Source organism: Ascaphus truei, chromosome 4 (genome assembly GCF_040206685.1).
Source record: "Ascaphus truei isolate aAscTru1 chromosome 4, aAscTru1.hap1, whole genome shotgun sequence".
In the NCBI taxonomy this organism is placed as follows: domain Eukaryota; kingdom Metazoa; phylum Chordata; class Amphibia; order Anura; family Ascaphidae; genus Ascaphus; species Ascaphus truei.
This window is the reverse complement of record NC_134486.1, coordinates 410,333,251-410,360,559: the sequence shown is the minus strand read 5'-3', so window position 1 is coordinate 410,360,559 and position 27,309 is coordinate 410,333,251. Positions and strand designations below refer to the sequence as shown.

Sequence of the window (27,309 nt, the reverse complement as noted above, 5' to 3'; positions counted from 1 at the left end):
ATGGCTTTCCTAGGCACCGCTGGCTACTATAGGAAGTTTGTGCCACAGTACAGTGCCGTGGCTAAACCCCTGACTAACTTGACACAGAAGCGACTCCCAGTTCTGGTTGTCTGGTCTCCACCATATGAAAAGGTATTTCAGGCTCTGAAGACCAAACTGGCCAGTATCCCTATTTTAGCTGCACCCAATTATGACAATTTTTTTGGTGCACTGATGCCTGACTTTGGCATCGGTGCTTGTGACGGTCGAGGGGTGCCAAGCCAGTAATAAAGGGGTCACCCCCATCAACCGTCTGGGAAGTGAGAGGTTAACCAGGAATGTACCTATAATATACATGTTCCCCTGCTTTACAACCCAAATGTATTCCCCTGGTTTATTATGTTCCCACATTTAGAGTGTTGCACCACGCAGGTTACTGGGAACAGGTCGGGAGGGCAAGGGTTAACGATGTATATGGCTATTACCGTTTGTCCCCCTCCCCAATGCTCAGGTAGCACCTGCCAGCATGGTCCCATAGGTCGCCATTGGATCTCCATACAAGTCAATGGAGATTGAGACAGTTTTAGCCCTATATCATGACCGGCCAGCAGATGGCGCCCGAGAGGATGAGCGGAGATTCTCCCTTGAAGTCAATGGAGGAGTTTTTTTCCCATTGAGATGAATGGCGGAGCTCCGCCATAGACTATAATGCCCATAGGAATACATGAGCGGAGTTACGCCATTGTAAGTCAATGGCATCATGCTTTCCTATGGCAAATTCTTAGAGTGCGCTCTCGAAGAATGAAGTGATACATTGTAGCAGAGCTGGGCGGATGCCAAAACCACTTCAAAGTAAGAGCTACAATCACTTAATGACCGCGGGAAGTAGCTCACGGCCAAGTTCAAAAAGTGTCACCCTGCATAACTCCGGCCCCGAAGGCGCCGTTTCTTTTTGCCCCTGACTCCAGGGCACTTCCTCTCACGACTCATGTAGGGTCCGACCCTCGGGGGCCGCGAGAAGGGGTCGCGCTAGCCGCGATGGGCGCGCCATGCAATCCCTATGGCGGAGGAGGTTCCATTGAATCCTATGGTGGTGCCGGCCCATTCATTTCCTATGGCAGCGCCGGCCCTATTGATTCCAATGGAGGAGTGAGCTGCCGAGATTTCTCATAGCCTTTAGCGGTGGAGTCTCCATTGGTTCTAATGGCAGAGCAGCTTCATTCAAAGCCTATGGTGGCGGAGCCCATTGAATCTAATGGTACGAGTGAAAAGCAGTGATTTATTTTAGCCTGTGGCGGAGAATCCTGCATTAAAGTTAATGTAAGGTTTTAACTGGTTTTTATTATCTCCGGTTCTGGGGGTCGTGGAAGGCTGATATTTTGCCACTATGGCGAGTGTCCTCCGGCATGAAGACCTAGCAAATTTCAGCTCGCTCAGACCCACAGAACTGATTATTTTAATATATGTATGTGACATTAGCAGGGTGCCAAGCGAGTAATAAAGGGGGTAACCCCCATTAGGCACCTCCTTCAACCTAGACAAAAAACAAAAGAACAGGGCGCACAACGCACATAGTGATGTAAAGTTTAAAAAGTGACTTTATGATTAAAAGTAAATAGTTCTGCGTACATCAAAGTAAAATAAACAAGCAGTAGGTTAATAGGTTTACCACACCAGGAGACGACCGGAGGCAACACCCTTTGGTAGGTCTCAGCAGGGGGTGGATCAGCAAGCGTCTCGTCTGCTATTCACTCCACACCTGTGGAATCCAGAGCTCTCCGTCTTCGGGTGGTAGATGGGTTAATCCCAAGATGAAAGTCCCAGAGCACAAGGCTCAGTTCCGCGTGAATCAGCCAAAGTCAGTGTCTAAACGGCTTGAACGCCACTCGTTTGCCGCTACTCCCCGTGGGGCGCCCGGCGATGATGTCACGAGTCGCCCATCGACTTCCGGGAAGCGCCTCCTGGAATGCACAGCGTGCGGGCCGTGCTGGATGTTCCCAGCAGCGTGGAGTGCAATGCACGTATAAGCAGCTATGGAATCGGCAAAACTGACTGTAACTCACAATTGGGGGAGAGTACGCAAACAATGTTCAAAGGCACACAGGGGTGTGGAAAAACGAGCAGAGACACCCTTCCAATGCGTTTCGTAACACTAGGTTACTTCTTCAGGGAATGCATGCAGATGGATGGGGGTTGTACACATATATATACACAGCATCCCCCAATCAAACGTGCTGTGTCTAATTGCTGTTTCGTCAATTAAAGGTGTAGCATGTTGCTCATTAAAGCTTGCATATCACTGTGTCTCATAGAAAACAGAACTGTTTAAAACAAAGTACATTCAAGTATATCGAACATTAAGACATAATATCAAAAGTTACAACATATAAATGGTTAAAACTCGACGCATTAGAGATGGAGTTTCTGAAAAAGAGGAGCCAAAATTAAAGGCAAACACAAACATATACAGGGATGAGTGTGAAAAGCATGACATATACAGGAGACTAGAGTCTAATACAGAGACCAAATGTCTATGTCCTCATTTAACCCCTTAGGGCTCAATGAGTTCATTTGATAGATCCAAAATGTCTCTTGATAGGAAAGACTTTTGATCCTATCACCTCCCCTTCTTGCTTTAGGGACCACTTTGATACCTTTGAATTGTAAGTTAGAAGGGTCTTTGTTATGGTAAAGTGCAAAGTGACGGGAGAGACTATGTTTCTCATAACCTATTTTAATATTTCTAATATGCTCCTGTATCCTAGTTTTCAGGCACCTTTTTGTGCGGCCTATATATTGCAGGCCGCACTCACAGTTCATCATATAAACCATATATGTGGAATTACAATTTATAAAAGAATCGATCACGAAACTCTCACCGGTGGTGAATGATTGGAAGGTTTTTCTCTCTGGGTGAATATATTTACATACAGAACACTTTCCACATTGATAGTTCCCTGTTGGTTTATCACCAAGCCAAGTTTTAGTTAAAGGCTTGGCGTGGGTAAAACCCACGTCACTGGGGGCTAGTGTGTTTTTAAGGTTTTTTGCCCTTCTATATATAAACTTAGGAACAGCTGCAATATGATCACCTAGTACTGGATCAGTGCATAAAATTGCCCAATGCCGTTGTATAATCCTTTCAATTTTCTTATTCATTGAATTGAAGGTAGTAATAAAAGGCACTTCAATCAAATTACTCTGGTCATCAGTTTTTTCTTTAATTCTTGGGATTAACATTGATTGCCTATCCATACGTCGGACTATGTCAAGATCTCTAGTCAGACTCACACTAGAATAACCTCTTTCAAGGAACTTATCAAAAAGCAATTTAGACTGTGTCTCAAAATCTTGTTTCCCACTACAGTTTCGTTTAATACGAATAAATTGGCTTTTGGGAATGTTAGTAATCCACGATTTTTTGTGATTACTGCTTGCCATTAATAAATTATTGGCATCGATTTCTTTAAAAAAAGACCTTGGTGGAGACATTCCCATTGTCCAATGCAGTCAATTGTAAATCTAAAAAATTGATACTGAGTGGGTTAGACACAAGCGTAAAGACCAGATTCCTGTCGTTGGCATTCAGATAGGAGAGGAAAGAGCAGATGGATAAATCATCACCATCCCATACACATAGGATATCGTCAATATAGCGACGCCAGATGATTATCTGTTTACTAAAGGGGTTGTTGCTCCAAATGCTCTGTTCCTCCCACTGACACATGTATAGGTTTGCGAAGCTGGGTGCAAATCTCGTGCCCATTGCAGTTCCGCAAACCTGTAAAAAGAACTCTGTTAAGAACAAAAAATAATTATGGGTCAGTATAAACTCAATAGATTTCAAAATGAATTCAGTATTGAGATGGTGCAAAGTGGTGTCTGACTCCAGATAGAATTGAACTGCCTGTAGACATTTGTCATGTGGAATGTGAGTGTATAACGCCTGCACATCACACGTAATCCATTTATATGTACTCTTCCATTCAAAGTCCTGGAAGGTTAGGAGGACAGAGGATGTATATTTTAGGTAGGATGGCAGTTGGTTAACATAAGTCTGCAGAAAGAAGTCCACATACCTATTTTCCTTTTTGTTGTCACCTCCTTCAACCGTCTGGGAAGTGAGGGGTTAACCAGAAATGTACTTGTAATACACATGGTCCCGCTTCACAACCAAAATGTATGTCCCTTTGGTTATCATGTTCCCACAATTAGAGTGATTACATGTATTTTTATTCCCCTGCCTCAGGGCAAAATGTGTTCTCTTTGCTGGTTGTATATATTGTTCCAATTATCGGTGTTTGTACCCCTACAGTGTCTGCACCAACCACATACACTGGGATCAGGTCAGGAGGGAAAGGGTTAACTGTATTTACATGTTTATGGCCCTTTGTTCCCCTTCCCGCCTTTTCAGTCTCCATTTGCAGCCTGACCCATAGGTCGCGATTGGAGCTCTATACAACCCTATGGAGATTTCAGATTTGGGCCCGATACCTGAGAAGACCAGCAGGTGGTGCCCGAGAGCAGGTGCGGAGCTTCTCCATTGAAAGTGAATGACTCTGCAAGAATGAGTTGGATGCCTGCCAAACTGCAGCATCCTAAAATGGCTACTGTTTCACTGAAAAGAGCTTGATCTCTCAATTGGCGTGGGAACTAGGCTACGGCCAAGTTCACACCAATTAACGTGTGTAACTTTTGTTCAAGGGCAGCCAGCAATAAAATTATTTTTCAGCTCATAGGAACCTCCTTACTCGACCCCAACAGGGTCCAACGGGCAATGGCCACGGGAAGGGGTCGCCCCATTGACCGCAATGGTGGAGAAAAGCCGCATGGCTTTAAAACACTAAGTCAAACAAGGTGAAAAGTGAAAACCCATATCTCCGGCATTATTGCATTGCAATTTCCAGCACTCTCTGATCAACCGAACAGAGTGTGGGTAATTGTTTAAATTGTGTTTCTGCCATTGACTCCAATGGCGGAGAAATGCAACTTGTGCAACATGCGGTTTTAAAGTCCATTATTGTATCTCCGGTCCGGTGGGTCCCAGCAAGCTGAAAATTAGCCACCATGTAGAATCCTCTCCGGCATGAGGATCTGGCAATTTGTAGTCCGCTCGCCCAGCCGAACGGAATATTTAAATATATATGTATTTGTGGAAATGTACTGTATTTTATGCCTAGCATAAAGCCCGCGAAAGATACTAGCCCCTCCAGTATGTTAATGGTCAGAGGGCGACAGTATGTCTACACCAAGTCCCCTGATCAAAGGCTCCCCCACCCTGATTAAGTATTCTAGGGCGGAGAAGAGCAGGACATGAGTGTTTATGTTAGGTGTTATAAATTACACTTAAAGTCAAAGTTTCCCTGTCCAGATCCCCTTCTGGCAGACTCAGAGATGCCAATTCTTTAGCGTGGGGTTAGGAAAATGGGACCTAGAGTGAGGAATTGTGCGCATGTGCCAGCTACCTGGGGGCAGGTACCAAAGTGTTTCCCACGTTAGCTGGCAAAAGGTAATTGGGTGCAGATAATTGAGAACCAATGTCTGAGACCCAATGTTAGGGATAGAGCCCAAATCCTTTATAACTGATTGTCAGCTCTATGCCCAATGTTGTTCGTGACTACATCTAACTGATGCCTTGATGAATTGCTTATTTAGTACCTGATTACTTCATTGCCCCATTCCCTAAGTGTATATATTCTGTGTGTTATTTGTTCAATATTGTGTTCACCTTCCCTGAAGGAATAAACTTTCTTTATCATATCACGGTCGCATTCAATTCAACCCAGTTATTTTGGTGTATATTATAACCCTGTAAGCTACCGTGACAATGTATGATATTAAAATATTACTCTGTCCCCGATATCTCAAAGCCCGCGAAAGCCACTGGCCCAGAACTGTTAATGGCCACAGGGCATCAGGATGTCTGAGTGAAACCCATGAATGAAAGGCTCACCACCTTGATTAAGTATTCTAGGGCGGAGAAAGGCAGGACATGGGTACTTGAGTGAAGTGCTGTATTTCACACCTCCAGCCAGGGAGGCCCTGGCCCAAATGCTAGACTCGTAAGCACCAGGTGGTGAGGGGTGCCCCTGGGGGAGGCTCTCTGGCTGGACTGATGTGCGCATGTGTCAACCTACCTGTGGGCAGGTACATTACTTTTTCCCACGTGAGGTGTCACTGGTTCATTGGGTCCAGGGATTGTGATCCAATCCCTGCAACCAAATGGTAGGGAATAGGAGCAGAACTCCGTAAAAGAGAATGTAAGCTATTCCAAGTTGTTGTTGTTCGTATTGGTTCCTATTGTATCCTGAACTGTATCCTGTTTGATGAATTGCCAGTCTGCGGATTGCTTCATCGTGGCCCCTTCCCCATGTAAGTGATTAATATCTTTTCTGTTATTTGTATATATTGTGTCCACCTATTTTTAAGGAATACAAATCTCTTTATTATACCGCACTTTTCATTCGATTCAACCCAGAGATAAGAGGTTATTGTAACCTGGTGTATATTATAACCCTGTAAGCTACCGTGACAGTGCTGTGCTCAGCCAAGTAGGGGAGGAGGGAGAACATCCTGTGGTATATCTGAGTCGTAAACTATTGCCAAGGGAAGTGGCTTATGCCACTATTGAAAAAGAATGTTTGGCGATCGTATGGGCAGTATGCAAGCTGCAGCCTTATCTATAAGGTTGCCCCTTCACAGTGATTACGGGTGTCCGGGGGAAATGCCATGCTGCTGCGCTGGAGTCTTGCCCTGCAAGAATTTGATTTTACTGTGCAGCATAAGAAAGGCAGCGAGCACGGCAAGATGGACAGACTATACTTCCAGGACTGCCCCCGTGGACTCAGTAACCTCAAAGACTGTGTGGTCAGCCAAACCGCCAGCTGGGGCAGTTGTGACAACCCCTACACTTTGAGGTAGGGAGGTGTGACGGTGAAAGGGTACCTCAGCCATGAAATAAAAGTATTATACCCGGCTGAATGCCCCCGAGTCAATTACAGTAATTGTAGATTGTCTGTTCTGCAGCCCAGGGCTGGCTACAGCCTTACTAAGGTGTAATCATGTGTTTAAAATGTGCCCGCTAGGTAATAAGGGGCTCTTACTGCTGTTAAGAGGGTTAATTAAATAAGAACGCTTGTGGTTATGTGGCGAGTCCCGGCATTGCAACATTGATTCACTGTCTAACCACAAGACAAGCAAGAGAAAGCCGAAACTACAAGCTTAATTGAATAAGTGGTTTGCGGTCAGGGAATACTCCAAGAGTGCTACAATGTATAATGTGGTTGTCTTAGCATATTAAGGTCAAGTAGGGAAGTATGTCTGCGGTTATTGATTGCAGACCGGGGATTAGAGGTAACCCACAAACCACATCACAGCACACACTCAACTAGCTACCTTTGGCTAGGAACATCGTAGCAACCCCATTTTTGGTATGCAGGGTGCCAAGTGGGCTTAACCTTTATTAGTGAGGCTGGTTAACCCCTTCACCGTTACATGTAGCTTTAGCTATGTGTTGATTCACTGTTACATTGGAACTATTTACAAGCTGGTTACTACACTGCAGCTTCACACTCTAACTTCAATTAACCCTTCAGCGGCTGGACTAACAACTGCATTAGCAACTGACTAAGATTTTGTTCTCTAAAGATTACCATTATGTTCCTGGTATCTTTCCCCTTAGAGACTATATTTACTGCTACTACTTATCCACTTAGCTATAGTTACTAGGGTTCAGGACTGTACATAATGAATTGGCACACATTTGAACAAATTCCAAAGACCAGAAGGATACTTACCCGTTATACACCTTTTATATTCATACAAGATATGGTTAGAAGCATGATTTGGCTATATCTGGACGATTGTAATTAGGTGTCACTTATTGTGAACACTGTCAGTATACTGCCTATAGCCACTATATCCATTTTTCTGATATTGATTTTTTGGAACCACCGTGGACTAATTGTAATATTTGTTTCTTGTATATAGTTATATTTTGCTCACCTATATTTATTGTATTACCTAATAAAGATTGAGTTAAAACGTAAATTACTACATTAGATCACGAGTGCAACATTGCAGAGCGTGTCCTTTTTCTGCCTCTAATTATCCCAAATCCTGCATGCACCTTAATCAAACACCACCCTTTTCACTAATTGCTGAGCAGGAGTTCTTTGTACTACATACAGCATATATGAAAGAGCACTGTAACATAGCTTTTATTGCTTATTAAAACGTTTACATTTATTTTGTCATAGGATCAACAAGTCAGTCACTTTGTTAATTTATATTATAAGGCTTAACAGATCTACATTGTGAGCATTATTAGAATCTCTAATTGGTCAACATTCTGGGCACCAAGTTCACAAAGTCCATAATTTGGGGCATCTCGCCAAATCAGCCAATCAGTTGCAGCGTCTTTCCACTCTAACCACGCGCAACCCAATCCCCTGTCGTAATAAGCGGGAGAAGCACATAAAAAATAGAAAACCAAAATTAACCATTGCAGGAGTGGGTTTTCGGTCAGACACGAGGGCTGGCTGTTACATAGCAGGTGGGCACTTAGAGGAGCAGGAACAAGGAGGAAATTGCAAATCGGCTGATGCTGGAGCACGCATGGGGAGGGGGAAGGATTCTGGGCAGGCTATTCCTAGAACGGGTGAAGAAGGGTTTCTGGGCAGAGATGATGTTAAGAAAGTGGGGTGAGGAGATTGTTGCTAGAGTGGGCAGTTTAAAAACAAAATATAATAATATATCCTACTGATATAGGATACATTATTTATTTTATTCAACTCCTCCACCCTGGGCATAAATGCTAGGTAATACCCTATCCTAATTGGATCTTAAAGCTGTAAAACAAAATTGAAAAACCTTGAGATATTCTAGTATTTCGTTCAAATGGCAAAGATAACTAGTTAAATGAAATGTCCATTGAAATACAACTATTTGAATCCAATGCCAATGTAAATACTATCTAAGGGAATACACAGAAATATTTTTTAGAAGGCAAAATGGAGACCAGCTCTAGACAAGCATAATGTAAGCTAAAAATATAGTTTAAATCAGTGGTTCCCAACCCCAGTCCTCAAGGACCAGTAACAGTCCAGGTTTTAAGGATACCCCGGCTTCAGCAATCAGACACGATTGGGCCACCTGTGGTAATGAGAGGATTGCCTTAAAACCTGCACTGTTAGTGGTCCTTGAGGACTGGAGTTGGGAACCACTGGTTTAAATGAATGCCACAAAATGTTTTCATTCCTTCATTAAAATCACAGCAAGCATATAGTTTAAAAACAATAAAATAGTGGCACAGTAAAATGCTGTCTTAGAGAGCAAACAATTATTTTGATACCTGAGGCAGATAGATACATTTACTAGCACAGAATTACACAAGGGATGAATAGTATTAATTGTCAGTAGCATAAACTTTGACTGAAATCCACAACCCATTAACCCTTTGAGTGCCGGATGGGTCGTGAGGCAAGAGTGCCATGGCCCTTCCAATCACGTAATAACTTCAAGAGGCGGTCACATGGTAATTTATAACGGAACAGGAGTCATGCCTCTTCTGTCCTCCATCAGTTCAGATTACGTCCTGTCCTAGTATAAGGAGCAGGATTTTTGGACAGATCTACTATGTCATTGCGGGCTTCTGAGTGCCATACGTCTATGTCCTGGGGCACTGAAAAGGTTAATGCTACAGTTTTGTGCTTAACACTTTCACATTGCATCCACAAACACAAAATCTGACTGTGGCTTTATTTAGAATTTTAAAGCAGCATTTCCTGTATTGAAAATTCTCACATTTGGTACTCTCCCATGTGAGCTCTTTGATGTTTGACAAGCTTTGAACGATCTCTAAAACTTAACCCACAGTCGTTGCATGAGTAGGGCGTCTCCCCGGAGTGTATTCTTTTATGTATAATGAGCACAGAGCTTTGATTAAAGCTTTTCCCACATTCATCACATGTATACGGTTTTTCTCCAGTGTGCGTTCTCTGGTGAACTGCAAGATTGGAACTCAGGCTGAAGCTTTTCCCACAGTCAGGACATGAATAGGGTTTATCTCCTGTGTGGATTCTATGGTGCTTCACAAGTTTTGAGCTCTGACTGAAGCTTCTCCCACATTCTGTGCACATATATGGCTTTTCACCAGTATGAGTTCTCTGGTGCGTAATAAGGTTTGATCTTGTAATGAAGCTTTTCCCACAATCGGAGCAAATAAAAGGCTTCTCTCCGGTATGGGTTCTTTGATGAATTATGTACCTCGACTTGCCGGGAAAGCTTTTTCCACACTCAGAACATATGTACGGTGTTCTTTTTGCCCGTGTGCCATTATGTTTATCTGCAGTGATGTCATCTGCAATTTCTTTAACAACACTGTATACATTTGGTCTGTTTTTTGACTGTGAATTTATGGCACTTTTCTTCGTAGGAGGACAAGTACTTTGTTTCTTGATTTCCACGTTTCCTTGAGTGATATTCCCTTTCTTTGCTTCAATTTCTAAAGTTTTTGCACATTCAGCATTATTTTTCTTCTCTCTTGCATGTATTTTTCTGTGCACAATAAGAACTGAACTTTGGCCAAAACATTTACCACATTCACCACACACATATGGTTTCTCACCAGTATGTGTTCTAAAATGTACAGCAAGGTTTGAGCTCAGATTAAAGAGTTTTCCACAGAATGAACAGGCATAAGGTTTTTCACCCGTGTGAATTCTCTGGTGTTTTACAAGCTTTGAGCTTTGACTAAAGCTCTTTCCACAATCTGTGCACTTGTAAGGTTTCTCACCTGTGTGTACTCTTTTATGCGTAGTGAGGTTTGATCCTGTAGTAAAGCATTTTCCACATTCGATGCATATAAAAGGTTTCTCTCCTGTATGGGTTCTCTGATGAACTGTGTAGCTTGATTTGCCACTTAAGCATTTCCCACATTCTAGACATACATACAACTTTCTGTTTATGTTTGCATGTGGTTTCTGATGTTTTGGTACACTTATTTTTTCCTCCAGTATGTTCTCAATATCACTATTTGTATCCAGTCTTTCAGTTTGAGATTCTTTATTGCACATCTCAGGATTTGTCTCAGTCTCATTACACGGATATAGTCTTTTAATAAAATTTCCCTTCTGCAATAAAGTTCTTGTTTTGTCAGTCCCAATTTTCAAAGATTTCTTCATAGTCTCTCTAATCTCAGCCTGGCATACGTCATGAGAACGTGCTATAAAGTCCTCATTCTTCACATGCTTTGTCTGAATGGTTCCGCATGCAGGATTATCATCCTCACCGTGCTTCTCATCCATGAATGCTGCACCTGATGGACATACAATTCATATTATAAAACAATAATACACAAACACAAATTCTTAGATAATAAAATAGCCAGGATCCAAACAACAACAATTGTTTTCTTGTGTATCATTAGCAATATTGGCATTGCTTCTAGAGACCAGGGTACATTCAGTCTCCAGTGTAGATAAGATTATATGTGAATCCAACTTCATCTTGTCTAATAGATTCTATGTTGTATAAACGTGCTAAATTATAAATAGCATTTGGAGTTTTGTTGCATTATATGGTTCATGGGTATGGAATGTTTGGGAGTGAAAATAACAACAGGATATGGGCAGCGTATTAAAGATACTTATTAGAGATTAAGATAATAGTTCATATTTGTAGGACAGGGAAGGTTTTTTTTTTTTTAAATCAAAAGAAAGATTAATAGTATGATCAAACATCTAACAAGAATGTCTACATATAAGGATGTAGAGGAACATTTTCTAGCATTAATGATTGACTCAACAATTGTAAAGTATATTTGGACTGCAGCAAAAAAAAGGGTATAAAAACTAACTTGAAAGTGTAAATGTCAGAACTATAACCAACAGCCAGCAACCATGATGTTTGCTTAAATTCTTCACTTATACCCAAATTCTATCTGCCTGCACAAAGCTTAGGCTGAGTCCATAGAGACTGCAGCCGTGCGGAGGCCGATTGAAAGCAGGTGCTTTCCCTGGCCTTAGTGTGCGTGCCGTCCGGGGGCGGGCCAGTGACATCACGGAGCTGGTTCGCCCTCATTGGGCGAACCGCTCATGTGACCGGCCTTCCGCTCCCCTCAGCGACAAAACTTAAATTGATCTGTCTCCTCCGCACGCCTGCGGAAGCGCCTCCTAAAGCCGCCCTCATAAAGGGTGCTGCGGGTAAGTCCGCTGCCTCAGCGCCATCTGCCTGACCATGTCCAAAGCCTTAGTTAACCTCAGAAGAATAAAAAATTGGAACTGCTAAGAAATCTGTCTCCTGATACTAAACTACTAGCTAGAAAGAAAAGGATCTATTTGCACTCATATTTCAATGTTTTTATCCAGTGTTTCTGTAGAGCTGTGCAGGTGTAAAGCTTTAAAAAAAAAAAAGCTAAAGCTAAAAAAAAGGCAGACCTCCAGAATTTCTCCAATTCGTACTTAAAGCTGCAGTTGAAGCAATATCCTACATGTTTTTTTATTTTTAATAAATCAGGTCTGTGCTATAAGAAAATACCTGTAGCATTTTATTTTAAGAATTTTTTTTTAAAGACATTTTTAATGTATTCTAATGTAACAAGCATTTTTATTTCTATAGCAACCATTTTCTAAGTCTTTCTCCCCTTCCTCTTCTGAGACAGGCTTTGGCACACACCTTTTGCCCTCTCTCCAGCAGTGCACCAATTGTAGCTAGAGCCTCCCTGGTCACATGATCTTCCACACAGAACTTTGCATCTTGTGTACACTTCTGCAGCACCAACAGTGATTTAGGGCAGCGGTGCGCAAACTGGGGGGCGCGACCACCCGGGGGGGTGGGAAGTTTGTCTGGGGGGTCTCAGGTAGTTGCAGAGGTCCCGCGCTCTTCCCCCGGGCATTTAAATTAATGCCGGGGGAGGCGTGAGGCCTCTGCAACTAACTTAACTGCGATAAAGTCTAAACTCCGGTATTAGAGTGCTAGCAGCTAGGTAAGTCTAGTTTTTTGCCCAGTTCCCAAGTAAGTTTTTTTCCGTACGTATTTTGTTTATCATTGTGCGTATGTCTATTTTAAGTGAATAAACTACAATTTATTTCATTATCTTGTTTTTCTCAATGTATGATCCTGGTAAAAAAAAGTGTAAGTGTCCTGGTCTCCCATGACAGGCGGTCACAACACTTCTTTCCCCTTGCCACCTCTTCCATATCTATGCTTCCTCCCCCCCCCCCCTGTATTGCTGCCCGTTATCCTAAAAAGGTCCCAAAACATGCTTCTGTTCCCTTATTTACCATTTCATAACCACGCCAACCTCCTTTCTCTTCTTTAAGCTACAAAACTGAAACTGCATTCTTAAACACTGATGATTCTCGAGAATAGAAAGAGAAAGGTAAATGGGTGCAGGCAAGAGGATTGTGGTATATTTCGTAGAAAGAAGATAGTGATGTTTTATTACATAATTGTATTTATTGTACAATTAATCTAAAACCATATTTCATTTGTAAAATGTTACAAATAAGGTCATTTAATTGTGTTGATGAAATTAGTTTTTTTTTTTAATGTTTAAAGTTTATATTGTCATTTATTATTTGTGTATTCTGCGAACATTTATTGACATCACTTACCTAAATTGATGTAATGGGAATTTTTTTTTGTCAGTGATTCCCTTAGTAAAACATTGATCTAGTGGGCGAGTTCTTGTGTCTGAAGATAGGACGATTTCAAGCCTAAATAATAAAGATGCTATATTGTGTACATACATATTTAATCAGCATGCAACTAGTTAAATAACTAATTTAGAATTAAGTTAGGAATAATATTGGAAACGTATTAGCTGCCTCTACAAATATAAGAAGTTAAATCAGTCTGAAGACAGGCAGGTGTAGAAATGCTTTATGTAATTTAAGAAACTTGGTATGTTTAATGTCTGCCGAGTTGAATAGTAGATGGTCTTGAGTTTGGAATCAAAGGTTAGTTAAAAAGTTAGGAAGACACTACTATAGAGGGGTCTTAAAAGATAAGGAACCTAGGATTAACTAGTTACTTAGTGACAGAACAAAGAAGGGTCTTCTAAATCAAAGCAAATATTACTAAATGAAGAAACAGTGTTCTAATGTTGATGATTGAATAAGAAAATTTTGTCTGACAGTGAGAAAAACAGGGATTGCTAAAATGTATAAAGATTGCATTTGTATTTATAGAATTCAGAATCATTTAACACCCAAGCTAGTAACAATCAAGCTAAAGATTATCCACTCTATAACTAGACTATATATGCCTGACGTCATAGTCATCTCCTCACTAAGCGAGACTGCAACAAAGGTTGCGAGTCTAATTTGCCTAAGAAACAATTCTATGTATCTATATAGCAAGTGTAACCAAGATGTGGACCGTGAAGGAATCCACTAGCAGTTAGGTTTCTGCATATACTCCTTTTAGAACTAAGGAGACAAGCGGAAGGTATTAGGAACAGCAAGGACACAGTGCTTTATGTAGCACCCTGTGAGTTCCAATTACCCACATAACCAACAGCTCCTCTATGTGCTCACGTCTAATACATGCAGCACAAAATATATGTATACTAAATTGGCAACAAGTGGGAACCAAGTCACAAGCGTGACTAAGGAAAACAAGATACCACTGATGCTAACAACCTGCAGCATACAAAGATATTTTGTGTGCATTAAAACGTAGAGCAGTGTAATCTGAGGAGAACAAAAAAACTTGCTAAAAGAAAACATTCTGTTTAAGTATCCTATGGGCACATGCAACTATCATGTGTACATATAGCAGACCATTAGAAGCTGTTTAAATGAATACACCCTGTTCTAATTAAAGTACTGTTTACTGATATAGATACTAAGTTCAAAACAAGGGAATATACCTTTTCGCTTCATATATATTTTATTAGGAAGCAAAACCAAGCAAAGATAAACCACACGCATCGCAATCACAAGGACGCAAGGTTATAATCACTTTATTAACAATATATATCACAATTTATCAGTAAATGTGCACAATGATATATATATGTTATTACCTTGATAGTTCAATTTATTTATTTAAGTTTGGGGACTCACGACCGACACTACACAATTCCTTTAACCTTAGTAAACTTTTATTTCACCTTTATGAGTGTGAGAACCAAAATACACCTTGTAAATTACTAAAGGCATTACTGTCAAATTGGTCTTATTTATATATAGCACTAATTTGATACGCTTATCTGAATATAGGTTTTAAGATAAAATTGTGCAAATTAAAATAAAATACGCATCAGTGGAGGTGAAGTTTCACCTCTTTTAGAAAAAATAAGGCTCTGTTTAAGAGGGTGAGTGCAAACATTATAGGGATTACTTTCCTCCTTTTCCACCATTATTTTATATCCCAGTATGCACCCCTCCTACCAATAACTACCTACAACCATTTAGCTGAGCAGAAGCTGTTGCTTTATTTATCTGAATGATGTAACTGACTGAAATGATGCTGTGAAAGATGTTTTCTATTATCTCTGAATAAATTGAGAAAAGAACTGGACTGTGGACTATTCCATATATATATATTGAAAGGTGGGATATTTATTTGAACCTATCTAATGAGCAAATGTTCAGTGTCTACATCGATTTTTCAGTGGTAGTTATGTTTATTTTGTCTCCATCACTGCAACTAAAATGCAACGTCAGAATAAACAATCTGGAGAGAATACAATGCAGGGAGATTCGTTCCAAGAATTGCACTGCAGTTTCCTGATTGATTTATGTCGCTGTTTTAACTTGCGTCCTGACTGATGAGTTTTGTTCCTACATTAAAAAAAAGTTATGGCAAGTTAAAAAAAAAAGTGACAAAAACCCTGCACTGTACAGCATTTGCATGCCATTACTGGCACTGTAGACTAGGGGGCCTATGCAGAGAGGAACGGCAAAATAAATTGCCATTCTTGTAAAAGTTCAACATTGTGGCGTATTTATTGAGCCTGATTCAGAAAGGACAAATCGTCAATCAAGTCTCAAAGTGTATGATTGGCGAGTGTTAATCGCGCCATTTCAGACTGAGCTACTTACATCTGGCTATATTTTCAGTCACTGCGGGTGAAAGTCCCGCTCGTGAGTCTCTCAAGACTTCAATTCAAGTGGGTGGGAAATTTCTAAAGTAAACACCACATTCCTGGCACAGCGTCTTAGTGACGGCTTCTGCATAGTTACATACCAGAGAAACAGCGTGCGTCTCTCTGTTAAAGTGGTAGAAGCACTGTGAAGCTGCAGATACTGAAAAAAAAAACCTTCTCTTTACACTTTTACAATTTTTATTAGCTACAGTCATAGACATTCAGTGACAGACAGTGTACATACTGATAGACAGACACACAGCAATACATACTGATACTCAGACAGATACACAATAATACACAGTGATAGACAGACACACAGGAATATACACTGATAGACAGACACACGATACTGTATACACACATTTACAGGCACTGATACACAAAGGCAAAGGTTTGTGACAGCGTGATGCCCTCCCCCCAAGCCCAGCATCTGATCGCAATGTGAAGCCCTGCACTCGGCAGCACTACTGACCCCTCCCCCCAAGCCCAGCAGCTGATCGCAATGTGAAGCCCTGCACTCGGCAGCAATACTGACCCTCCCTCCCCCCAAACACAGCAGCTGATCGCGATCTGAAGCCCCGCACTCGGCAGCAGTACACATACACACACATGCATACATGCATACACACACATGCATACACACACATGCACACATACACACACACATGCACACATACACACACATGCATGCATGCACATACACACACACAATGCAAACACACACACACACAAGGCACACAATGCACACACACACACACAGGAGACAGGGACCGGAGCAGAAGGGGGGCAGGGACCGGAGCAGAAGGGGGGCAGGGACCAGGGCAGAAGGGGGGCAGGGACCAGGGCAGAAGGGAGACAGCGATCGGGGCATCACACACACACACCCCACCTTCTGTCTGGCAATGACGGCTCTGTAGGGAACCGGCTGCAGACCCATTGGATGGGAGCGGTCATGTGACCGCTCCTCCGCTTCCCCTTACTAACTGACAGCACTTTCCAGTGAACTGGACGGCTACTGCCGTTTTTTCCTGGCGCGCACAATTGGCGACTTCAGCGCTGAGAATTCAAGCACACATGCCGAATACCACACTTTGCCCTTTCCTGCATATGCCGAACCTAGAAACATGGCGAAATTTAAAAAAAACACGCTTCTCGCCAACACATTGGCGGGATGCTGCCGCCTAGCAAATCTCCTGGCGAAAATTTCAAATTTCGCCACTCAAGGAAGCCTCTGTGCATACGGGAAGCAAATTCTGCCGAATACATGCCGAATGGCATGTATTCGGACGACTCTGCATAGGCCCCTAGGTCTTTTAACACATTTATATTTTAGGGATCATGCAATAGGCAAAAAAAGGCAGGGAAATAAAATAGGGTTTATTTGGATAAAACCTCAGAAATACAAGACAAAATACAGGAATATACACACTTACTGGGGTCTGGGGGTTGAGATCTAGCCTTTCCTAGGTGCAGGGTGTCACGGGAGACCAGGTTTATCAACACCTTTTTATACCAGGATCATTGATTGAGCAAAGCAAGGGAGGTAAAATAAATGGTAATTTATTTCAGGAAAAGACATACACACAATGTAACACAATTTACAGGGTTAATACACTTACTGGGGACGGGGCTAACTAATAAATCTATTCTTTAAACGAAATTCACAAGAATGACCTATGTAGGAGCCCATTCCAATGACATGTAGGTACTCACGAATGTCCTGGAACTGATTTCGGCATGCAATGCCAGACGCGACCGCTACGTTCTTCAGAAGTGGGACTTAGAAGAATTCTTGAGTCAAAATCTTTGTAGCCAGCGTGTCTATTCAGTACAGAGCATCTTTGAATTTCTCGCTGTTGGTTTGGCGCTTGGAATCTGCGCTCCTGATTGGCTGGGTCTCCTTCACCAATATCTACAGCCTATCAGAGCGTGGGAATTCTCCTGCCAGCCAATCACCAATTTGCTGGTATTTTAAAGCCGGGAGGGCACCTTTTTTCAGTCTGTAAAGGGGCACGCGCCAACCTGGTCCCTCTGCCTCTTTGCATACTGAGCCCACCCGCTGTCCAGGCTCCACAGAGTCCGGGATCTGGCAAATGGTGGAAGGATAGCCCTGTGTTAGCCCAGGATGTGGGTATTCAAGCAGAACTGCAGTACCCCTCCTGTTCTAACACCTTGGCATCCCTGAGGCTTTCAAGTCCAGACTCCGCACAGACCCATAGGCACCAAGCTTGGTAGCCATCTCGTAGACAGGGTGTGATGGTGAGGGGGTAATCAAGTTCAATAATAAAGCATAAGCCCACTTGGTTACCCCTGAACCATGTGTTGGGGTCTTAGCGTGTCAGCTCTTGGAACTGGCTATCATATATGCATTACTGTGATTGTGTATAAATTATGCGACAATACAGAATGTTTGTGTCTTTGCCTTTCCAGGAGTGCTAGCAAGCAGAGATTGTTGGGCTCCGAGTTTCAGGGTGGGTTTTACGGAGAAAGTCTTGTCAGATTGTGGCTATGTAGCGGGGTCCCCGAGTTATGGGATACCCCAAAGATGTACCTGAGAATCAGGTAAGATTCTCAGATACATCAAAGCCCAGTGTTCCGGTCAAAATTCTTCCCTGTAAACGTTCTTGCGACTCACCACCAGGATTCCCTGCTTCAGCACAGACCAGAAAGCTAAAAAGGACATAGGGGATCAAGGTATCCCCAGAACAGTACAGGGGTTCCTAGTATAAGGGTGTGTGCCCAGTACATGCCCAAGTCACCCTGACCCTGGTATAGGGGTTCAGTGGGTGCTCCAGCTAAGTGAAGCTAAAGCTGCGAGGTTTTTATTTGTGTGCCAAATGTAAAGTCAGGTTTCAGCAGTGTGGCAGAGATAAGGATAGTAAAAGTAGAGAGTATATATTCTTATTCTATTCCTGACACCAGAAAGGGGGACTTAGACATTTTTAGCATAAGATACAGTATAAAGGTATATTTTATTAAAGGATTATATTTAATAGGTATATATGCTCGTAACCTGTATATGAACTGTGGGATTTCCAAGTCCTGGGTCCCGAGAGACAAGATGGTCACCAGGCTTGTGATGCCACGGTGTTAGATCAAGCGGGGTACTGGAGTTACACATGTACCCATGTCCTGGTATCACAAAGGGCTTATCTGGCCACCATTTGCCCATCCCCAGATTTGAGGAGCCTGGCACCGCAGGGGGGTCAATATGCTAAGAGGCAGAGGTGCCAGGTTGACGCATGCCCCTTAGAATTGAAAATCGGTGCGCGCCCGGCTTCAGTGTACAGGCAAATCAGTGATAGGCTTGCAGAGAAATTCCCACGCGCTAATTGGCTGCAGTGTTTGTGAATGGGACTCCAAAACCTATAAGAAACCTTGCGGCCAATCAGGATAGGAGATTCTAAGCGCCAAACCATCAGCGGCAAATTCAAAGATGCTCTGAGAGAAATAGACGTAAGTCGGCTTCAGAGAATTCAAGGCAAGATATTTTCTAAGTCCCGTTTTTCAGGGGCCAACTTCTGAAAACGGAATGTAGCGGTCGCGGCTGGAATTGCATGCCGAATTAAATTCCAGGACTTTTGTGAGTACCTCCCGGTCATTGGAAAGGACTCGTACAGAATTCATTTTTTAGCCATTTGGACTAGGAAAATTTAGTTTGTTAGCCCAGATCCCTAGTAAGTGTGTTTTCTATTGCATATTGTGATCCACTGGGTGTATGTCTTTTCCTGGAATAAATTACAATTTATTTTACCTCCTTGTTTTGTTCAATCATATGATCCCGGTATAAAAAGGTGTTAATAAACCAGGTCTCCCGTGACAATATCTGGTGACTCAAAAGTACCTAAATGTAGCACCTGCTGATACACTATCAGGTAAGTAAATAATCAACCCTGTGTACTCCTGAGTATAGCTGTACTATAAGGTAACCCTCTATTATTGAAGGTGTTTCTCAAGGGTATACGAGTCAATCCTAATGTTAATAACAGTTGTGCTACAAAATTATTCTCTGTGGAGTAAATCGTAAGCATAAAGCACCAATGCTGGACAAAGCTACAAAGCACAACAACTCTATAAATTAAAAATAATCTATTGTGGCAAGTGAAGGGAACGTTACGAATCCTCAATGGTTGTAGTGTCAAGTGCTGTCAGGCAGTCCTCTGCAGCAGTCTGTCTGACAGAAGAATGATTAGAAAATTACCCTGTTGGGTGCTTAAAACAATTCTTTTATTTAAGTGATATACCTCTTTTTCAATCCTTCTTTGAGGCTGCCAGGCCATTGGAGCCTTTGATTACAATCGATATTTTCAACAGTCAACAGACATGCACATTTTTAGATGCCTACTGTACATATTTACCTTAACATCCGCAACAAAAGGCAGTCTATAGTTTAAGGACCAAAATAGGAAACAGTTCGTTAAAACAAACACAAGTTACTTGACACCCACATTATAATGACAACTGTTTTCGTTCGCATCAATAACAGAACAGGTCTGGGCTTGAGTGAAAAATAGGCTATTGGGAGGTTATTGTGATTCTTGTATAATAGCACAGTGACCTACAAGTGCTTATAAAAGACTGTTGTAAAGATAAATCTGGGCTATTTCAATTGACACATTTATTTTGGTGTAAAATTTGCAGTGTTACTACCGCAACGAGGCTAACAAAATAGTGTGCAACTTGACCAACATGTTTTCTACATTGGATATGGGTGCTAACTGATGTAATATGAAATGTTCAGCACAACGCAAGTGTGAGGATTGTACCTCGGTCCCGCACCCGTGATGCGTCCCGTGATGCCCTGCGCGCGAACACCGCAGTACTCCAGACGGCACCGGACCTAGGCTCCGCCCCCGCGCCGCATCCCATGACGCAACGGAGAACGTCACTGTTCCCACTTCACATCAGCGCCGCAATACCAGGGGCACTCGAGGGGGTAATGCCAACTCCCTTCATTACTCCACAGCTGGGATACACTCCGCCCCTGCCTATCAGTACACAGTCTGTGTGTGATGACTCACTGCCTGCAGCCTTCCCATTGGCACCCTGTGCTTTATATGCTAAGCCAGCCCATAGGCAAATTGGTTGAGCTTAAACCTTGTTTATGTTTCTAGTGCTTGCCACTAGCATCCTGCTGCCCTGCTATTGCCTTTGCATTCTGCCTTGTTTATCTGTTACCTTTGACCTCAGCTTGTAACCGGACTTCTACCTTCTCTGATCCCTGGACCTCGGCTACGCACAACGACAATTCTGACCTCTCTACTCCTGGAGCCCGGCTATGCACTACGACCATCCAACTTCTCCAATTCTAGACCACGGCGAGTATCACGACTAATCTGACCTCTCCAACCCTGACCCAGCTACGACTCTGCAATCTGGACGCGGTTGTTGGTCGGTGTACTCTAACATCCCCACCTCAGCCCTGCGGTCCTGTCCTGTTTGTGGAGAGCACTCGTTACAGCGAGACACACATTTTCCAGACCAGTCAAACGCAGCCTCCTCCGAGTTCCTTTTGGACCAGCAAGCAATATAGCAAGAAGTTTAATGAGCAATAGGGGGAACAGTAGAAGGAGACACAAACACAAAGGGCCAGATCCACACGTTAACCCAAGTGCCTTACTGTGCACCTTCAAAGGCTAATAACGTAAACGTTAAAGCACGTTTTCTCCCAGAAAGAGCATAGCGGTAACGTTAGTGGCCCTTAATAATGATATGCAAAAGAGACGTTGCCCCTAACAGCACGTAACATGTTATACATTGTTCTTCCCCCCCTCCTTTCACACTCTGTATTGTTTCCTTTGTATTCCCTCAACCCCCCTTTCCCCTCTTTATTGTTTACTCATTGTTCACCTATTATGTTCCATGTAATATAACCTCCAAGCCTTGATTAGGGTTGGCTCTGGATGTGTATCATTTCCTTTAATATATCGTTGCTATATCAACATTGACGCATTTGTCTGGTTTTTCTTATTGAGTGCTGGGAACCACTATATAAATGGATTATTTGTGGATAGCGCGATGCTGTATTACAGCAAGGTGATGCTAACCTGTGCTGAGATAAACAACTGTCTCTTTTGCATGGAATTAGCTTTGTGAATTTGCGCTAACCCCAGGGATAAGAACATGCGGTGGATTTCGGTATTCTGCAGTTCTGAGCCCTGATTTAACAGAGCTTTGTGGATCTAGACCAAAACGGAATATGGAATGTGTCAAACTGGAGCAGTGCTCCAAAACGGGCACAAATTGCCTCTGCGACAGTGTCCATGTGTGTTGGAAATCCAATGTAGTGTGTGTGCAGCGCACAGCCAAGAAGGGGATGAGGAGCAGGTCTGGCAAAAAATCTTTATTTTGAGTCCATAAAAACGGGGGTTACAACCTTCAACGCGTTTCGTGCACCGCAGGCACTTTATCAAGAAGTGTAATGTGTGGTGTGTAGGACATTTAAATAGCAGCTGATGCCGTTTTGGCGCCAAAAAAACCCAATGACGTCATAACCTATATTAACCAATGGGTGTGGTCCCGCATCACAAGCGTCAAAACAGTCAGAGTCTTGCCAAGCCCCTCTGCGAGACATAGCCTATCAGTGCCCAATGAGCTGACACGCATCCCACGAACAGTAAGAGGCCAGCTCTCGCGAGATGCGGCTCACACAATTCTCGCCCATACGCGCATGCGCATGCGGGCCACCCCTGTTTGCCTTACTTATATCCCTTGTCGGGCGATACACATAATGGTCACGGAGGAAAACTTTTAACACCCCCCTGTCCGGCATCACAAGGTCTCACCACAGTGAACAACCACAGGAACGAGCACCCTTGCTATTACCAGGCAGAGAGAAATAAAAAACATAACACAGACAACAATCTAAGTGTGTGTACATCCAAGCAGAGAAACAACAGTTATATGAATCAGCATCCAGCTGCCATTGAGGTAACATGTAAACATATTATACAAAACAAAACATAACATCAATTGCTAACATAAATTTCACATATCTAAAAACAATATATTTCTACACCTATATTAAAAACACACGTTTCAACCCCTTGATGATGCAAAGGATATGTTATTGATTAATTCATAGAGATTACACATTCACCTAGGGATGTTAGTTACTACATGGATATTGTCTTAATATAAATATGACACTCCTATCCGTTTTTATTAACATCTATATTAAATGATAATAATTGCTAATTTAGTTCTGACTCTAAGAATATATATATATATATATATATATATATATATATATATATATATATATATATATACATATCCATAGACACTGATACTTGTTGTTAATTTGATTGCCAACCAATTGGTTATTTACCATCAACAGGATGATTATGAATTAATATTGAATGAATACTGATTATAATGTTTCTAGAAGGTTATCTTAAATTCAGTGATGTATTTCGAGTATGATTTTTCTGTATATCTCTTAAAAACGACTACCGCAATAATTTGGAACTCTTTTTTCAATAACTTTGTTGGCAATCAAATTAACAACAAGTATCAGTGTCTATGGATATGTATATATATATATATATTCTTAGAGTCATTAGGTTATTGATATTGATGGATAATCTATCTAATCTGAATAATATTCAGAACTAAATTAGCAATTATTATCATTTAATATAGATGTTAATAAAAACGGATAGGAGTGTCATATTTATATTAAGACAATATCCATGTAGTAACTAACATCCCTAGGTGAATGTGTAATCTCTATGAATTAATCAATAACATATCCTTTGCATCATCAAGGGGTTGAAACGTGTGTTTTTAATATAGGTGTAGAAATATATTGTTTTTAGATATGTGAAATTTATGTTAGCAATTGATGTTATGTTTTGTTTTGTATAATATGTTTACATGTTACCTCAATGGCAGCTGGATGCTGATTCATATAACTGTTGTTTCTCTGCGTGGATGTACACACACTTAGATTGTTGTCTGTGTTATGTTTTTTATTTCTCTCTGCCTGGTAATAGCAAGGGTGCTCGTTCCTGTGGTTGTTCACTGTGGTGAGACCTTGTGATGCCGGACAGGGGGGTGTTAAAAGTTTTCCTCCGTGACCATTATGTGTATCGCCCGACAAGGGATATAAGTAAGGCAAACAGGGGTGGCCCGTATGCGCATGCGCGAATGGGCGAGAATTGTGTGAGCCGCATCTCGCGAGAGCTGGCCTCTTACTGTTCGTGGGATGCGTGTCAGCTCATTGGGCACTGATAGGCTATGTCTCGCAGAGGGGCTTGGCAAGACTCTGACTGTTTTGACGCTTGTGATGCGGGACCATACCCATTGGTTAATATAGGTTATGACGTCATTGGGTTTTTTTGGCGCCAAAACGGCATCAGCTGCTATTTAAATGTCCTACACACCACACATTACACTTCTTGATAAAGTGCCTGCGGTGCACGAAACGCGTTGAAGGTTGTAACCCCCGTTTTTATGGACTCAAAATAAAGATTTTTTGCCAGACCTGCTCCTCATCCCCTTCTTGGCTGTGCGCTGCACACACACTACATTGGATTTCCCTTACCAGGATACAGCTGCACGCTGATGGAGATAGCTACTGGAGGCTTTATTCTGTGAGTACTTTACCTGAGGCTAGCCCAATGAGGTAAAGGAGGGTGTTTTTGTGCACCTACCCCTACCTTCAGGGTGACTAGAGCCCCATTATAGGTTGTTGTACTACTTATAGTTACTGATCACTCCCCAGTCAGCTTTCATTCTCCCTTCATCAACATATAGGTCCGTGTACTCTGAGCACCATATTGCCATCCATGTGTGTTGGGTTTGTGCAACTAATGTTTTGGGGATGGGTTATAGCAGAGGTGCGCAAACTGGGGGGCGTGGGATTTTCTAGGGGGGACGCGGCGGCCGAAGAGGCCCCGCGCTCTTCCTCAAAGCATGTAAATAAAATGCCGGGGGAGGCGTGAGGCCTCTGCAACTTCTCTTACCTGCACTCAGCCGGCTCTTCGGCGATGGGTCGACCATGACAACGCAGCGTTAAATGACGCCGCAGGGTCAAATGGCAACGCGTCACATGACAACACAAAGCCCGAGATCAGGTAAGGAAGGGGGGGGGGCGCGCAGGCAGGGGGGTGCAAACTAACAAGTTTGAGCACCCCTGGGTTATAGGATCAGTTAGGGGAGGAGCCAGTGCAATACTTTAATGAGCTGTATCAACAGTGGCAAGTATAAACAGGTGCAGATAATGCTGACATCATCAAGCTATGACACTGAGATGTGAGCAGATACCAACAGACACTGGGAGAAGCAGCACAGAGCTGTCAGAAGAGGCTGAAAAGCAACACAAGGAGCCGTGTGACCACAGGACGTTTAGGGGGCGACCCAGTACCTGTGCGTTCAAGCTCCACCCCCCCAGTCAGGCTGGTCCCAGTTAGTTTTCAGGCAGGCAGGGAAATTTAAACTCATCGTTTGCGACGGAGGCGTGGCCACGCCCCCGCCGACGGTTCTGCCAATGAGGGCAAACCAGCCATGTGAGGTCATTGCCACGCCCCTGCAAACCCACCGCCATGCCTCCTCCCGTCGCAAACGCTCCCTCTCTCCCCCAGACCGCAGATTGCGGTGCAGCGCTGTGCACGCGCCCCCCCCTCCCCCGCTCGGCGCGCGTGCCACAGTGCTGACTGGGGACTCACCCTTAGAACTCAATAGAGGCTCTAAAGGACATACGCGAGTTTAATCATTTAGACCATTTTTAAATTCAGTTATAATAAACAATACTGTGCCATGTGCAGGTGTTTTTTTGTTTTTTTTTTACAGAGTACACATTGAATTTGGATGGAGAAGGGGAACCATTCCTGGCATCAGCTAGTTGTGACTTTGGGCAAGTCACTTTATCTCCCTGTGCCTCAGGCACTAAAAACATAGATTGTAAGCTCCACGGGGCAGTTAATGTCTGTAAAAATCCTAAGAGCGGTGTGCCTCGCACTATACTGTAATTGTGAAGCACTTCAAGTCCTATTTGGAGAAAAGCTCTATATGAAATAACTGTAATAAATCCCAACTAGCTGCAGACCCGCACACACACACTCTACTTGGATCAACTTACTTTTGCCTTCTTTAGGACTTCATTTTTACTCCAGGATGTATTTATTTGTAGCTATATTTACCATACCCCATGTATTTGTATATATGTTTTCTTCTAATAGTACCCACCTGTATATTTTATGTATATATAACTAATCCTATTCATAATTGTGTTTATACCTAAACTTTGCGGAATTAACCTGGTTAACGAAGCAGGGAGGCTTATAATTGTTTATATATCCCTATTTATTTTTTATAGGGAACAGTGCAGATCCTTATATACACAGTATATAGATTACACACATACTTACCCAAGCAAAAAAAAACTCCGTGGCCAATCTAGTGTCTGCAGGTTTCATTCAGTCAGAGACAGAGTGTCCCAGCATGTCCTGTGTCCGAGTACAGCATGTCCTGTGTCCGAGTACAGCATGTCCTGTGTCCGAGTACAGCATGTCCTCTGTCTGAGCACATTACCACCCTCACCTTCCATTCATCCTCCTCACAGAACAACGACAGCAACACAGCATCAGGGCAGACCTTGCTCTCTCAGACACTTCCGGCTCAGCGCTGGGCTCATGGGAGTTGTAGTCCTTTCGCATCCAAACATTGCTTTCCACAAAGCAAGCGCAACTACACTTCCCAGCACCCTCCGCTCTGACTTCACAGGGGATTGTTAGATTGTGCAGGGACTGTTTCCTGAGGCTGGTTTCTGCACCTCTATGCCCCTTTGATGCCCTTTTATTATCTCAGTTGCTTTATGAATGTGTATGTAAAGAGCAGGGGGAGGATCGGGGAGGGGAAAAAATTGGGCACTATTTTTTTTTTAATTATTATTAATTAAATAACTTTTAAAGAGACAAATGGAAAAAAAATATTCACAGCTGATCTGTTATATTGTAATATTAATGTCATTGTTAATTTGTCTTTAGTGCAAACCATGTACGCAGCACTTTATAAAAGGTGTAATTACTCCCAGAAGGTTTTTGAGAAAGATGAATGCACAAAAGTCTACACCGCTTTAACTTGTTTTAAATCCCCTTTGAGTTCACACTGCACATTAAATCATAATCATTATTGACTAAATTGTATTCCATATCTAAAAAGCACACATAGGCGAGATGCTACAACTTGGCTTGGATGAGGTTATTGTCACCTATCATAGAGTATTT

At 42.5% G+C, this 27,309-nt stretch overlaps 1 protein-coding gene across 1 annotated transcript; it reads right to left on the bottom strand.

Annotated features, from left to right (window-relative positions):
• Positions 1-1,607: 1,607 nt before the first annotated feature.
• On the bottom strand, positions 1,608-26,790 carry LOC142493955 (uncharacterized). The gene is made up of 2 exons (XM_075598757.1): positions 26,452-26,790; positions 1,608-11,296 (listed from the first exon to the last, which is right to left on the bottom strand). Exon 2 carries the CDS (start codon positions 11,283-11,285, stop codon positions 9,780-9,782), a length of 1,506 nt encoding a protein of 501 aa, XP_075454872.1. The 5' UTR covers positions 11,286-11,296; positions 26,452-26,790; the 3' UTR covers positions 1,608-9,779.
• Between the last annotated feature and the right edge of the window lie 519 nt (positions 26,791-27,309).